This window comes from Grampus griseus (genome assembly GCF_964374135.1).
Source record: "Grampus griseus genome assembly, chromosome: 11".
Classification (NCBI taxonomy): Eukaryota; Metazoa; Chordata; class Mammalia; order Artiodactyla; family Delphinidae; genus Grampus; species Grampus griseus.
Genome location: NC_139005.1, coordinates 9,366,459 through 9,382,617, shown reverse-complemented (window position 1 = coordinate 9,382,617; position 16,159 = coordinate 9,366,459). Strand labels below are relative to the sequence as shown.

Sequence of the window (16,159 nt, the reverse complement as noted above, 5' to 3'; positions counted from 1 at the left end):
GGGGGTAGGTGGGCTAACTGTGGTGCATGGATAAAGATGACAAGTTTATATTAGCATTACCTACCCCCCTAAATACAGTAATCTCTCTTACAAAGACCTTGTGGTAAGGATTCGATACACCTTCTGACAAGGAGAGCTCCTTGAAAGCATTTTTCTTTATTTTAACGTAAACCTCCTTTGAATGATCTCCTTGTTGTATCGCTCTCTTCAAGCATGCGTCTTGTTCAACATGTCTTTGGTGTTTTCCTACATCCTGTTATAAAGCCGAGATTCTGTTGTTAGGCACTACCCATTTGTGGAGTTGGAAGAATTGTATTAAATTAGCATTAATAGTAATCTTCCTTGTTACAGTGTTTCTTTTTATTTCTTTGCCAAGTAATGCACTAACATAGGAGCCACAGCTTCTTCCTTTGTAGTTTTGAGGAAGAAACTATACTAAACTGTCTTGTGTGTTTGTGTGTGTGTGTATATATTTTACGCTTAAGTTAAAGGTTCAAGTGACTAAAACTGCTTCATTTCCAAAAGATATAACCATAGTTCTGAAGGAAGACTGAACACCTGCCACATCTTTTCCTGGTATTTGCCCAATTCAGCATTACCTTGGTCAACATATTCATTGGCCTCAAGCCCTCACATAGAGAACTAGTCTCCCAGGCGTCCACGTAGCCATCTTCCACCTCCCTCATGGGCTTTACTTGACCATCAGAGCAAGGACTTCTCTGACTACTCTGTTTAAAACTTTAACCCCTCCACCTTCGTTCTCCTTCTTCTTTCCCTGCTTAATTTTTTCTCCACGGCACTGATCACCATCTCTCACGCGACACGTTTTGTTGTTGTTGCTGTTTATTGTGCATCTCGTCATTCAGTTAGAAACTCCAGGAGGACAAGAGATTTTGCCTCGTTCGTTTTGGTTGCATTTCCACAGCAGTGCCTGACACTTATTAGGTGCCCGATAACCATTTGTTAGTTGACTGAATGAGCTGCAGTAGGCCTGACAGATGCTCGGGAAAACCAGGATGTACCAATTATTCCCCAGCTAACATTCTGAATCTCTCCTCCCCTGCCTCCAGGCCAGCTTTATTGCAAATATCCTGGCACAACGGGTTCTCCTCAGCTCTCAGATTAAACCAGCCTCTGGCCACATTCCTCTTGCCAGCCACTCCATCCAGGGGTCCTTCATTCCCACCCCCTCAAGACTACTGCTTCTGGGGGTGTAGAGTCCCTCGTTTTCAGGCAGGGTGCCAGGAGGAAGCTTTAAGTGCAGAAGGGTAAGTGAGGGAGCCCTGGGGCAGGAGTGTGTCGGGGATGGATAACTGGCGTGGAGGCAGGAAGGAGGAGGGGGGGAGGGGGGAGGGGTGGAGTGGGGCGGAGAGCTCAGGTGGGTCAGGGAGGCGGAAGCTGGTAGAACAGGTGACCATGAACGGGAGGCTTCCGTTGAGCCAGTTCCAGGAGCGCAGTGCCCTTCCTCAGCAGAAACTTGGGGAAGGCTTCTCCCAGATCTGGACTCTGCCTGGGCCGGTCTGTGTCTGCAGCAGAGGCCTTGTATCGGGTCTCTGAAGGATGGCTACTCTTCCAGCCTTTGTCTGTGGACCCTTGAGATGCGTGTAAACAGCCTGAGCCTCTGATGAGAGCGGGTTCTTCCTACGGTGCTGTGAGTTGCTGAGAGACGGTCGTTGGATTTTTCCAGTGCTGACAAATGTCTCCACGCCTAGCTCTGCCTAGACAGTGATTCAAGCAACCTCTATCCCGTTATCGCCACCACTAGTCAGGTTGCGTCCTCTATGCTGGGGTAAGAAAATATGGCCAAGGCAGGAATAGGTGACTGAGAAGTGCATTAAGCTCGTGTAGCCCTCTTGGCTTTGGTGAGGATGGTTTCGGGGTTTGTTTTTGTTTCTTTATGGCATACGTTTTACCAAATACCAGACCTCAGAATTTCTGTCAGGGTTAACCCGCAGCGTGTGAGGCAGAGAAGCGTTAATCAACGTAGGATTAAAATGGTCCGAGTCCAAGATGCTCAAGCTTCCAGACATCATGGCCGCCTTTTTTCCCTTTTGATTTGTTGAGTTTTTTTTTTTTTTTAATTTATTTATTCATTTATTTATTTTTGGCTGTGCTGGGTCTTCGTTTCTGTGCGAGGGCTTTCTCTAGTTGTGACAAGCGGGGGTCACTCTTCATCGCGGTGCGCAGGCCTCTCACTGTCGCGGCCTCTCTTGCTGCGGAGCACAGGCTCCAGACGCACAGAGCTCAGTATGTTGAGTTTTTCTCTTACTAATAGTCTGTGTGTAAGGCTCTGCTGAAAGCCTGTTTGGTGTATCCTGTTGCCTATTTCTTCAGTTTTACTGGAGGAAAAAAAAAATTTAAGACTGGCTTGTAGTTTAATAGCTAAACTACAAGCCAGTCTTAAACTTCTCACCTGATTATATGCTTTCCATAAATTCTCTGAGAATCTGAACTTGAGCTGAAGCCCAACCAGACAAGGCTCGGTCACTGTCCTCAGCTTTGGGGTCCTTTCCCCTTTCCTGAGAATTCCTTTGAAAAAGGAAGGTTTTAAAATGGAACTGGGGGGTGGGATGGGGGGCAGCCTGTGGGCCCGGATGTGGGCACCGGGGCAGCTGTGCCGGCGACAGCCCCAGAGGGAGAATCGTGTGCGAGAAAGGGCCTCACCTCTTTCCTGGTGGGATAGACCCAGTGCAGTGTGACCCGCCGAGAAGCCAGGATCGTATCTGGGAAGTCGAAGAGAATAACGCCTCATCTGAGAAGAGGAGGGAGACGCTTACCAGTCATTTAAAAACGACCTCAGTCTTTAAAACATTTGCTGGTTGGACACTAGCTTTAAAGGCTGCAAGTCAAGTAAAGGCTGCAGTCAAAACAGAACACTTTTCCTCTCTGCTGATTACTCTAATGGCAAACACTGGTTCTTAGCCAGTTGAGCTTTATTTCGTTCTTTTAATTACATTGATCATCAAAATAGTCTTAGACTTAGCAGTTCTCCCACATAACTAATTCAGTGGTATTCTTTAGTCCATTGATACTCTTGCGAAGTTGGATGTAGCGTGAGTTTGAAGAAATAACACTCTCCTAATTTCCATTATAAAGTCATAGATGCATTTCCATAGGTAACCGAATGGAATCTCAAACGTAAGTTACACAGAAAACCTTCAAATATTGTATGTTAGGGTGAAAGGTTCTTACACAGTTTATGTTAGTATTAAATGTTATAAAATAGGAAACGTAAATTGTTTGCTGAAATGTAAAATATACCACAATTGGCCCTTCTTTAGGGGATCTGCCCACGTTGTTCCCTGATGTGTGTATTTTGTTATGCTAATATATTGCCTCTGCCTCTCTCCATCTTTTCATAAATAAAGTCTTTTAAATCCTTTATTTCTGAAACTAGGACACTTTGTAAATATTTGTTTAGTGGACCTGGTTAAGGTTACTAGTCTTCGGTATAATAAATACTGACCTTTTTTTAAATTAAATTTAATTTAATTTTTAATTTTTTTAACATCTTTATTGGAGTATAATTGCTTTACAATGGTGTGTTAGTTTCTGCTTTATAACAAAGTGAATCAGCTATACATATACATATATCCGATATCTCTTCCCTCTTGTGTCTCCCTCCCTCCCACCCTCCCTATCCCACCCCTCTAGGTGGTCACAAAGCACCGAGCTGATCTCCCTGTGCTATGCGGCTGCTTCCCACTAGCTATCTATTTTACATTTGGTAGTGTATATATGTCAGTGCTACTCTCTCACTTCGTCCCAGCTTACCCTCCCCCCTCCCCGTGTCCTCAAGTCCATTCTGTAGTAGGTCTGCGTCTTTATTCCCATCCTACCCCTAGGTTTTTCATGACCTTTTTTTTAAATTTTTAGATTCCATATATATGTGTTAGCATACGGTATTTGTTTTGCTCTTTCTGACTTACTTCACTCTGTATGACAGACTCTAGGTCCATCCACCTCACTACAGGTAACTTAGTTTCGTTTCTCTTTATGGTTGAGTAATATTCCATTGTATATATGTGCCACATCTTCTTTATCCATTCATCTGTTGATGGACACTTAGGTTGCTTCCATGTCCTGGCTATTGTAAATAGAGCTGCAGTGTACATGACTCTTTTTGAATTATGGTTGGGAGTTGTCTTTTAAGGTTAAGTATTTCTACATGTTTTATTTAGATTTCCAAAAGTGCATGTATGGGAGACCCATGGATATATAGGTTGTATTACATTCTAATTAAATTTGGAAAAAATCAAATTGGAGTATTTTAAGTGAAAGAAAAAGCAGGATGTGTAACAGTACTGTGTATCCAGTTGAACAGAGAAGGAAAAGGAAAAGAATATATAGTGTTTTATTCTATTTTCATTTTAAAAAATCTTTGGAAGAAATCAGAAGAAACTATTAACAGTGTTTACCAGTTAGAGGGCCAGGGAGGACCTGGGCAGGCGGAGGACAAGGGCGGGAGAAGGATTTTCAATGTGCTCATTTTTTTCACTTAAATGTATTTGTTGGACTTTGAATATAATGGCAATTTTAACAGCTTTATTGAAATATAGTGGACAAACATTGGATGGATAAAGTATATGTATTCATAGTGTGTATACAGTTTTCTATTTTTTATTTTTTTTGAGCCATGTGACTATACTCTGTATTAAAAATAGAAAGAAATTAATTAAAACTTTTAAAATTGTCTAAGAAAATAGGTAAATAGCAAAGCTGGCCTGCCCTGGGCTTTGCTATATGCACTTGGGCCCCCGTGTTCCATCTAAAAATTTGTATGCCTTCTGACTTCTTGAAGAGATTTTGGGGTAAGATGAGCTTGTTGGGGTGCCAACTATCAAATATTCTCCTGTCATCTCTTAAATCCTACTTGATGCAAGGGATTCCGAGAACAAAACTATCACAGATGCGTCCCTGATCTCAGCGTGTTGACCTTCTTCGGAAAGAACAGTGAATGGAGAGAAATTTCTAAATTAGAGCTGTAGCCTAGGATGCGGTCTTCCCCAGAATTCTGTAGCTGCAAGTGAACGAGGTTTAAGCCTGTTGTTACCTCACCTTCCACAGCCCCTTGGCAGCCTCGGCCTCCTCTGTAGTCACCTGGGACCTCAGAACATCAGATGTTGCGCATGAAGGTGCTGTCAGAGGGCTCCAGCTGGCCGCAGGACAATGTGAAAGGCGTAACTTTATCCCCAGTTCACCTTCACTGTTTTGTTTCAGCTACATCCTCATGTCAGGGTCACTTTGACCAGACCTCTTCTTGGTCAGGGAAAGGGTCTTTTTCTATGCGGAACGACCGACTCTGGTTCTCTGGGGAGGAATGACCGTTTTCTTCCCGGTGAACCTGTTGGCCGCAGCCTGCCTTGGGTTTCAGTGATCTGGGCTTCTGAGAGTTGGCTGGGGGGAAGCAAAGATGAGAACTTTCTCACTCAGCTTTTGCATGTTTGCCGTCTTCTCCCTCCCTTTGTCCCTCGATCTGCTAACCCAGATAACTGCTTTGTCCTGCCCGGTTTGCACCACTGAGAGGAGCCAATGGGGCCCAGAGACTCAGGCCATTGTTGGCATCCACTTGCTCCCGTTCTCGGGTTTCCACTTTCTGCGCTGCCCGGGCTCCCGCGTGGACAAGTCACGTCACTCTGTCTCAGCGCAGCTTCATTGTGGGGACAGGTTCTTAGGAAAACAGGGTAACCCGGGAGTGGGAGCCCCGGTGAGGGAGTCAGGCCATCCGAGCCCAGGACCTTGCGTGGCTGTGAACTGTGTCACCGGGCAGTCAGGACTTGAGTCAGAAATACCCTGGGTAGGTGCTGTGCGAATGTGCATTGGTTGATTGAGTAGGACAAATTCTCTGCTCTGGTTTCTTCAGTCGAAGGTAGAGATGACTTTTGTGCTTCATTGCCATTAAGCTGTACTAAAAATAATACATCCGTATAATGAAGATACGAAATGGACAAATAATGTGTTATGTGGAGCTGATTTGTGAGACGTGAGGCTAGACGCGATGGCTTCTCAGGTGCCTTCTAACGCCGTGGATGTCTGGCTCCATGAGAAGCGGCACAGCCTGGCTGAAGCCGGACTGTAGCAGGATGGAATTGCCCCGTCTTTATCTGCTGAGGGATGCCTTTCAGATTCCAGATGCAAGGCAGCTCTGTTCACCATTGGCATCTTTACAGCATTTTTCCTCCTTTCTCTGTGTGATGACCAGTTGCTTTCTGACTTACTCTCTTTAGATAACTGACATAATTTCATCCTCAAAACAAACTTTGTGAGGAGACAAGGCCAATACTATATGTCCCTTTTAGAGATGAGGAAAGTGTGGTCAGAGGGGTTAATATGGTTTGTCCGAAGTTACGTAACAAGTACAGGGCGAGGCCACTCCTCTCTCTATCCTGTCTACTCCTACTTCTCCATGCTTCAGCCTCTAATTTCTAAGTCTGAAATTAGGAAACAGGACCCCATGATGTTTGAGGGGGCCTATCATCCTAATCCAAAATCAGTTAATCACATATGAATTATTCAGTATCTTAAATCATTTTTGGAACAAGGAGGATTTTACTAACTTGTAACAGTGTAAATTGAATATCTTATGTGCAGAACACTGTGGAAGGAAGAAATACAGTACAAAACGTCTGCCATCAGGTAGTTTAACCTCCAGAAGTCGAATGCCGACAGTGGACGTCTAGTTTTATGTAGTAGGGCATTTCCTATAAGCAGAGATGGACCGGGGAGATCGGAACGTGAGAATATTGAAGGTCTGGGTGCGGGCTTAAGCTCTGGGCACAAAACTCCAACTAGCGTTAACTAGGAAATGGTCTATCTTAGGAGTCTGGCAAGAATAAGTAAGCATCAGGTCCAGTATTAAGGGCTCTCGTATGCCTGGGTTGCTGACCTAGAGTCCACGGTCAAGGTGTGAGATTTTCTGAGGCTGGGAATCAGTGAGTCTCTTAAAAATGAGGTACAAGAAAAAGCGAACTGGAAGCGGAGGACCGGCCAGGATCTTAGCTGTGAGTCGGCCTGGGGCGGAGTGGATGCCTCACAGGCCCCCAGCAGCTAGTTCAGCACTTGGTGTGACAAGTACATCAGTCATTGCCCCTCCTCTTCCTTAAAAGGCAGCCGAAATTTACAGAACCTCCCATTTTCCTGCCTCTTCTTCCTGAGGGTAGTTTCAAGGAATGCTCACAGCACACACACTCCATTTATCATAGTAATTCTCAAGCCATCAGGAAAGGTTTTTATGTCCTGACAACGTCAGATTGCTAACCTGATCTTAGGTGGTTGTTTTTTGTGCTATTTTCAAGAAATAAGCAAATAAAAGCTGGAATAAAAATGCTTGGACTGGCTTTTTACAGCTCTTTTCATTTCATACTGTAAGTCAAGTAGTTCTGGGCCCCCAGGTGATTATATATAATTCATGACTCTGTCTTGTTTTGTCATCTTTGAGTTTTTATATTTTGCGGTGAAAGCGAATCATCATTAGTACGTTTCCTGAAGCCATACCTACTTGTCCTTTTTGTTTGTTTGTTCAAATGAAACAGTGCATCAAGTATGGAATTAGATTAATGGGGTAAATATTATGAATCATACACTCCCTCTAATCCGATGCTCTTTCTTTTTCTGACCCCCGTGTTTTGTTTTCCGTCTGTCATTCTCTCTCCATGTAGGCTTTTCAGCCCCATGTAAAGCTGTTGGCGCGAGGGAACAGAGGTAAAGAATGATGTAATGCACTGGCTGCCCCAAAGCATCTTTTGTTGGAATGGTTATTCCAGTCATCTCTTTATGAATCAAGTGTGAGGGGCTGCTTTGTGGCAGGAGGCCTCTGCGAGAGCACATCAACGGGAAAGAGAAAGAGACATTCACTTGGAGGGCTCTTGCTGAAAATGGGTTTAACTCTCCTCTTGCCAGTCGCCACCAGCCTGACCTCATACATTTCAGTACAATGGAGTGGCTGAGCCTTTGAGCACACCACCATTACATCATCGTGGCAAATTAAAGGAGGAGGTGGGAAAAGAGGACTTATTGTTGTCATGGCCCATGAGATGATTGGAACTCAAATTGTTACTGAGAGGTTGGTGGCTCTGCTGGAAAGTGGAACGGAAAAAGTGCTGCTAATTGATAGCCGGCCATTTGTGGAATACAATACGTCCCACATTTTGGAAGCCATTAATATCAACTGCTCCAAGCTTATGAAGCGAAGGTTGCAACAGGACAAAGTGTTAATTACAGAGCTCATCCAGCACTCAGCCAAACATAAGGTACATGCTTGCTTGTTTTTTCCTTTTTAAAATAAATGGACCTGCTGAATGGGGAATCATTTTAAATGAAGCCTCATTTTTAAGGGGAGAAAGTAATTTGAGGAAGTTTGGGTTGCTTTTTCTAAACGTTGATACCTTATGCTACCTCAGAATAATTCACTAATTGTAGACACTGTCACACCTCAGGATGTTTCTAAGCTACACAGAAAGCTTAACTTGTTTTTATTTGATCCAGTGCTCTGTTTCCCTATTAATGCTAAAAATTGTTTTATTAATTTAACACAAATAAAAAGTTATGTCTAATACAGTATAATACTCAATTGTTAGCAATTATATAATAGTATATAATATTGTTTGTATATTATTAATAACTAATACATGGTTTTATGTTGTTTACAAATGTACTGAAAGGAAATCGTTCTTTTCAAGTGCCTTGACGAGAAAGTAGAAACGAATTATATTACAAGTGTTTTTTATTTGTGGGAAGTTAAGGTAATGGTCAGAATTTAAGGATCTTCAAGGAGAGTTTTTCTTAGGATACCAGGCTGTCAGCTTTGTGGTAGGTAAGGCTGTTTGTTTTGTTCAGGAATAAAAATGAGTTCGTGCTTTAATCTTACGAAAAGCTGATTTGTTACCGAGTAGAAACCATTTAAAATGTTTCTTTAGTTCGGGCGATCGGGATCGTTACATTTATTTTGTGTATTATTTTGTTGTACATGTTTTTACCCTGTTACCGTGTTAAGGATTTAAAACTAAGGAGTTTTGAGCACATTTACACAGAAATAGCATCAAGTTTGCCTTGCAAATGTTGATTTTTGCAAACATTTAAACCATGCATATGCTTGGTTTATCCAGTACATTTGACCACATCTCATTTTTATTCAGATTATTAAGGAAAACAGGAAGCAGTTACTTGCTTCAGCAGCAGAGGTGTATGGGATTATTATCCTCGCTTTCCTCCCTGACAGCCTCACGTTTGCATTTTAGGTCGACGTTGATTGCAGTCAGAAGGTTGTAGTTTACGATCAAAGCTCCCAAGATGTGGCCTCTCTGGCCTCAGACTGTTTTCTCACTGTACTCCTGGGTAAACTGGAGAAGAGCTTCAGCTCTGTTCACCTGCTAGCAGGTAAGGCTTGGGGTACAACTGTGAGGGCTCGCAACCTCCTTGAGCCTGTGAGTAAGCAGGGTTCCACAACGAGCTCGAAGTACACTAGGTGGACGCAACTTTGAGGTCACGGTGTAAAATGACTTATTTATAGCTTCTGATTGATGTAACTATTCTAGTTAACCTGAATGCTGTTGTTCTTCCCCATTGGTCAGTGTATTTCTGATTTAGCTCAAATGCCTCTTCATCGGGTATTTATTAGCCAGAAGTGCCGTGTAGGTCTGTGCGCCCGTGTAGATCTACGAACACCGAATGCTCTGCGTTTCAGCTCGCTCTCAGTGCCCACCCCCAAGGAGAGGACCCGCCCAGCACTCAGTGTGAACCCCTGTTAAACATTTTTGGTTGAAGTGGACTCCAGCAATAAGATCACCCATCCTGGACGTTATGTACAATGAGACAGAAAGAGAATGTGTGCGGAATATTTCTTCCAATAATCAGAGGGAAAATTTTAAAACTAACTTACGTATTTTTGTTTTGTTTTCACAACTGAAAAAAGTCTCAACTTGCAAATGCTAAGCAACCAGCTGACTTTGTAAAGCGCACGGAAAGGACTAACTATTTTATATCTGCCCTAAAGGAGGGTGGTATGGGAGTTCCATCTCATCAAATTCCAAAGCAGACTGTTCATCCTTTGCTTTCCCTGTTTGGCAGACAGCACCGAAGCCCTTTCACTCACTCTGGCTCCCAGAGCAGGGAATACAGTTTGACAATGCGCAGTAACCTTTACCACAAAGCCGCTGTGTCCAGCAGATTCTGCCACAGTGATCGGCAAGATCGCTTTTAAAAATCTGATCTAAGAAAAACAAAATATTGACAGATATTGTCACTCTCGCACCTTTCGTCTTTTGTTGCAGGGAGAGTCCGGTGAGCTTGATGTTACTGGCAACTGATGGTTAGACTGTGGACATTTCAGTTGGAAGAGAATAGGCTGAATCAGTTGTTGGTTTGTTACCACGTTTAAACTCCCTGAAGGTTTCAATGAGACTTCTGTGTCTTCATTTCTCCCTCGTCAGCTTTTGCTCCCGGTTTCAAAGAGTAAAGCATCGTTACCTGTCACTTTCAGGTCGTCTGTTGGCACACGTTTCATCTATGCTGCAATTCTGTCCTAAAGTGAAGCCAGCTCGGTCTCAGAACGGAGCTCTCAGAACTCTGTAATGGAGAATTATAGCATTAGGTTCTGTGTCTCTTGGTAGGCATGGTCTTTTACTGGTTGTATAAGTGTGTTAAACCTGACAACTGCTATTAGAGTCCCACTCACCTCGGTTGCTGAGTTAGGAACGCAGTCGTGCTTCCTGGAGCCACTGTGAGGGACTTTACCTTGGAGCCCTATCGACGGAACCAGGGTTTTTCTTAAAGAGGGTGCACCCAGAGGGAAGGCGATTATCCCTCTTTGCTCTTGTTTGAGACGCTTTTCTCTACGGGGGCTCTGACCCGACGGCTTGGCCAGGCAGATGCTCCCGGAGGAATGAGCTCATGTCGAGTTTTAGTTACTCAAGTCGTCTCTCCTCTTTCCCGAGGAGCTCTCCCTTGTTATGTGGAAGGTTCCTTCCAGCCATGTGCGGCTTTGGGAGGGGTGCTCACTGGGCAGTAAGGAAGGAAAAGGACTCATTCTGACCCTCGAGATCAGCCCTAGGGATACGTGGGATGGTGCTGGTCAGAACCCCTGGCATCCCCACTTTGTACCGGAAATGGGTCCTAGGCCTAAAGGAAAGCCCATCAAGGCAGCTCCGAGACCACATACGTGTATTCGCAGCTCCGTCTCGTCATCCACACCCCAGAATCCTGTATTTCTTTCAGCTTAGAAGGTGGCTTCAGGGACTGAATGCCCTTGTTTGGGAGTTTCTGAGCAGCGAGATTTCTTAGGACACCTCAGAGAGGGTTCCGGACGATTAAAAGCCTCTCGGCCATCCCAAAGCTCCTGACCGGTTGGAAATTCCCTTGGTTAGTGAGCCTGTTCCTCAGAGTGGACAGAAAAGAGAGTTAGTAGAAGAGAGAGAGTGCTGGGGAAGGCGTGACCATCAGTTCTCGGCAGTGGTTTTTTTTTGTTTTGTGCTTTCGTTTTTTTGTTTTTTGCCAAGTTCCAGCAGCTGCTCTAGAGGACGTCCCAGGGATGTGGGGTAGAAGGACATATCAACACGTGTTTCTTAAATATTTTGCTTCGGGGAAAATAACTGACCTTGGAAAAGCATGCTAGCGTCCCACAGATGCTACGGGAAATGACAGGGTTGCTGGAGACAAGTTTCACTACAAGCTGCCCCTGATGCTTTCAGCAGTTACAGATGCTTGTCGGCCCTGGGGTGGGGCTGTGTGTGATAATAGAAAGACAAAGTGGTTTCTTGGAGTGATTTCTCCATTACTTTAGAGCTTTCAGTTACTTTGAGATTGACAGGAAGAAAGTATTAGATACGTCAGATGGTTTTTTTATGGTCATTATATCAGTATATGGAGTGAAGAATTGTGGCCCGAATTCCATTCACCTTCTCAGGGCCACCTTACCTAGGGAGCAGTGACTCTGGAGAAGGGGAAGAAGAGGACCTCCCCGAGGAACTGATAGAGGAAGCATCTTAATAAGCCCTTTTCCTCAAGCAAGAGGAGACCCAGACTGACCTGTGGGACCTAGTGACATGGACACTAACAACGAAGACTCCGTTTCGGGAGAGGGTTGGACTCGGGGAAGCTGCACTGGAGCTCAGTGGGCTCAGTTCTTCCCTGTGGAGCAGCAGGTTCTGCTCTGGGACAGGCTAGCCTGGTAACCTTCAGCTTCTGCCGGGGAAGGGGGTCCTGTTAAGCCACTGATTATCAGTGAGACCGGGGTCCCAAGCCTTCCAGTCCTGAAACTTAGAACCTGGGTCTGCAGTGGACTCGGCCTGTACTGGCCACATCTGCGGGCCCTACTCAGCCAGCGATCTTGACCCCTGACTGATCAACTTTCCCTCTTTTTAAGCCCGGCCAGTATTCTAAACCAAGTGATTAATATTTGACAGCCATGTGCCACATGTGAGTCTTCGATTAGTATCTTAAAATCTTAGTTAAACTTACGTTGTCATGTATCTTCTTCATTTGTTAGCTTAACCCCCCTCCTGGATTCTCTGTTTTCAAGCCGAGGACTGTGTCTTGTTCATCCCTGTGTTCCCCACAAGGCCTAGCACTTCTTCAGTTTTCAATGGATATCTGAAATATAAATGAGCTTACGTGTAGGTTTATACCATTTGTGTTTCATATGACTTATTTTATTCATTTAGTTTAATTTGTAAGTGATTAAACAGCGATGAAACTAATCTGAAAGTGTAGCGAAAACTTGAGGATATTTTGACATAAATGATTTGCGAGTTGTCTTCGTTCAGGTAGAGCAAAAATATAGCTGCTATGGGAAAAGTATCTAATACGAAAATGTTTCCATCTATTTAAGCAGATTTCAACATGATTTTAAGATCTAATAAATACGCTAGTACAGGGAATCCCCCGGCGGCCCAGTGGTTAGGACTCTGAGTTCTCAATGCTGAGGGCCTGGGTTCAATCCCTGGTCAGGGAACTAAGATCCCACGAGCCACGTGGTGTGGCCAAAAAACAAACAAAACTCTAGTACAATTAAACAGGGCTTAAATCCTGAGCTTTGATGAGGAGCTACGAGCTCTAGAAAACCTAGTGCCACTCATAGGTGGATACAAGCCCTTGAATCCGTATGAATTGAGAACAGTTGAAATCATTTTTTTTGTACTTTAAATTGAGGGACCTCCCTGATGGCGCAGTAGATAGGAATCCACTTGCCAGTGCAGAGGACACGGCCTAAAGCCCTGGTCCGGGAAGATCCCACACGCCGCGGAGCAACTAAGCCCGTGCGCCACAACTACTGAGCCCGGGTGCCACAACTACTGAAGCTTGCGCGCCTAGAGCCCACGCTTTGCAATAAGAGAAGCCACCGCAATGAGAAGCTCGCGCACCGCAGTGAAGAGTAGCCCCTGCTCGCTGCAACTAGGGGATGCCCACGTGCAGAAACCAAGACCCAACTCAGCCAAAAACAAATAAATAAATTTATTTTTTAAAAAAATTAAATTGCTTATCCTGCTTAGCCGTTAATAAGTCTCCCAGTAGTCTCCCAATAACCAAGCCAGATTAGACCATAGCATTGTTTCCCCCCCAGGGGATTAAAGGGTTTTACTATGAGTTGTAGCCTCATCTTAGCCAAAAAGAATGAACTTGGATCCCTTTGGAAAGTTGTCCCTCATCGTTGATGGATATAAACAGTTGCCAACCTTGACTTATTGATCAACTTTTTTGGTCTTGTTAACCTTCAGAAAACTAGTTCTCTCTAAAAAATAATCTTGTTTCTTGGCCTTTGTTCATTATATTACTTTATTTTACTTGCCTTTGTCTATTATCAATCTATTTCTAAGGGTGCCAGATTGAAAACAAATATATTAGAAAAAAAGAAAAACCACCGAATCTAGACTTTTTTTGCGTGTGCTGACATAGAGAAAACAGAATAAGTGGGTTCATTTAGTAGAAACAAAGATTGCTGTTCTATTATTTTCTTCTCTTTCCCCGCTGTTGTAACTCTGAGTAAAAGCAAAAGGGACCCACGAAAGTCTGCTAATTCTGCAGCACTCATTTCTACCCTGTGTTGAGGCACAGGATTGCCCTGCAGCAGAAAACCCTAACGGAATCACAGACCTCAGCCCTTTCATTTACAGACGAGGAAAATAACAGAGCCCTTGCGTGACTCTCCCCAGCTCTCCCTCTTCTCACTGTGCGCCCAGGCCCCTGGCTGCAGTAATTCCTGAGTCGTCTGGAATTCCCTCAGGAGGCTAGACTGAGAATCAGGGGTGCCCACTTCAGATCAGGCCTGTGCTTTTGTGGTAGCTCTCAGCCTCTTTTTTTTTTTTTTAAACATCTTTATTGGGGTATAATTGCTTTACAGTGGTGTGTTAGTTTCTGCTTTATCCCTCAGCCTCTTTGCGGACTTCAGAGTCATATTCTTACTTCACATTTTATGGGAGAAGCAACGTATGAAAACAGACTGTATATAAAATTTTTAAGCATTAAATTTTTTCAGCTGGGGGGAATCATCAACTAAAAGTCTACTCTGTCCTGAGCTGAAATACCACTCCGGATAATGATGGAAGATACCATTGGGGTTAGTGTCAGGCGCAGTGCTGAGGGCTCTTAGAAACATTTTGTCTCCAAACACAGCTAAGGTCTTAGATTAATGTCTGCTGTGGCTAAAGGCCAAATACGTATTTCTTTGTTTTGAGTTAGAGCTGCTACTGTAGTTAGAGCTAGGAGTGAATAAAAATGTATTTGACTCTTGACACATTTTCAGTTTAACAGGAATCTAGATGCAGTCAGCAGTTCCGTGTGGTAAATGTGCATTGCTTCAGTGGAGCCGGTTACCTTCCTAATGCAAGTAGGGCAGAACCCGGTCCTCCCGCTCACAGATTTGCTGTGCGCGCCGTTGTCAACATCCGTTCTCTCATCCAGTGTGGCGTTTCTTCTGTCCTTGTGTCTAGAGAAGGGAAATCTTCAATCCTCCCGTTTCAGATCCTGTAGTAGCTGGTAAAAGAGATTGAAGTTAATGGATTCCAGTCAAAGTACTGCAGTTGTTCAGGAATTGGCTCTTCTTGTGTTTAAAGAGCTGCGGTGAGAGCCACTGAAAACAGACTAAAAATAGGTACCGTTTCGCCCACTGGCTGCCGTGTAGTTGCTGGCTCTCCTTCTCAGTTTGCATGAGGTTATCTAAACTGGCCCGTCTTTTCTCCAGTTCTTACCTGCCTGTGTGGTAACAAGCCAGCCCTGTCACTCCGCAGCTACCGGTGGCTAAGACATCATGCCTGAGGCTGTGTCTTTAACAAATGGACTGCAGACCAGGCTCGAGACAGTCCCTCACCCTGACGTGTGGCACAAGCTACACAGAAGCACCCTGGGTGACAGTGGTGACATCAGTCTTCCCCTGCCCTGGTCATGTCATTTGTGTCCTGTCCATTCAGCTGGCCTCACTCACAGTGTTCGAGGGCTCCCTTGGGTGGGCCCCGGGGTGGGCCTGGGGGATAGGGTACTGGAAAAGTGCACATCTTGTCCCTGCCCTGGAGACCCCTCGGTTAATTTGGGGCAGCACGTCTGGAGCGGATGAAATAGAAGCAGATGACAGTGCGTCGAGTGATAAGGGGTGACTCGGTGTTGCCTGCAGGAGTTGGGGAAGGTTTGAGGGCGGCGGTGGAATTTTAATCGAACCTTGAAAAGTGAGTAAGATTTGGGTGGGGAGGGTCCTCTGTGGACTGACATCATTAAAAATGGCAGGAGTGAACACAGATTTTAGGAGGCAGCCAGGAGGCTGAGTGGACTTTCTGTGACGGGAGGAAGGGGTCTTGAGAGGAAGTGCAGTCAGGCTGCGCGGGCCCTTCAGCCTGGCAGGACGAGCCTGTGCTTTGCTGGGCTGGCCTGGGGAGCCTTTGGAGGCTCGGTGACACCTGTCACCTCTTGGCCACCAGACCTTTCTTCTGGCCTCCCTGCGCTGTGCTTCCAACTCAGGCCCACATCAGCCCTTCAGACCTGCCCCGGGACCCTCCTCCCTGCTCTCTCACCCTGTCTTGCTGCCTCTCTGCCCTTTCCTCGCACCCTCGCCAACGTTACGTCTCTCTTTGATATTTTCAGCGTAACTGTGATTATATCACTCCCCAGCCTAGTCTGCATCAGTGCTCTTAGGGAAAATTCCAGAACCCTTCCCCGACTCCGAAGCCCTGCAGTGACG

At 44.9% G+C, this 16,159-nt stretch overlaps 1 protein-coding gene and 1 long non-coding RNA gene across 3 annotated transcripts in view; one reads left to right on the top strand and one right to left on the bottom strand.

The window, feature by feature from the left end:
* DUSP16 (dual specificity phosphatase 16) overlaps positions 1 to 16,159 on the top strand; it is an 84,954-nt gene that overhangs the window by 29,388 nt on the left and 39,407 nt on the right. For both annotated transcript variants that reach the window (XM_082665535.1, XM_082665536.1), the window contains exons 4-5: positions 7,659 to 8,249; positions 9,237 to 9,375. In XM_082665535.1, coding sequence (XP_082521661.1) covers positions 8,022 to 8,249; positions 9,237 to 9,375 — 367 coding nt within the window. In that variant the 5' untranslated portion in view covers positions 7,659 to 8,021. The remainder of the gene's footprint in view (positions 1 to 7,658; positions 8,250 to 9,236; positions 9,376 to 16,159) is intronic.
* LOC309830431 lies at positions 12,461 to 15,311 on the bottom strand. The gene is made up of 3 exons (XR_014297481.1): positions 15,180 to 15,311; positions 14,806 to 14,964; positions 12,461 to 12,585 (listed from the first exon to the last, which is right to left on the bottom strand). It is a non-coding gene; the product is annotated as an uncharacterized lncRNA (long non-coding RNA).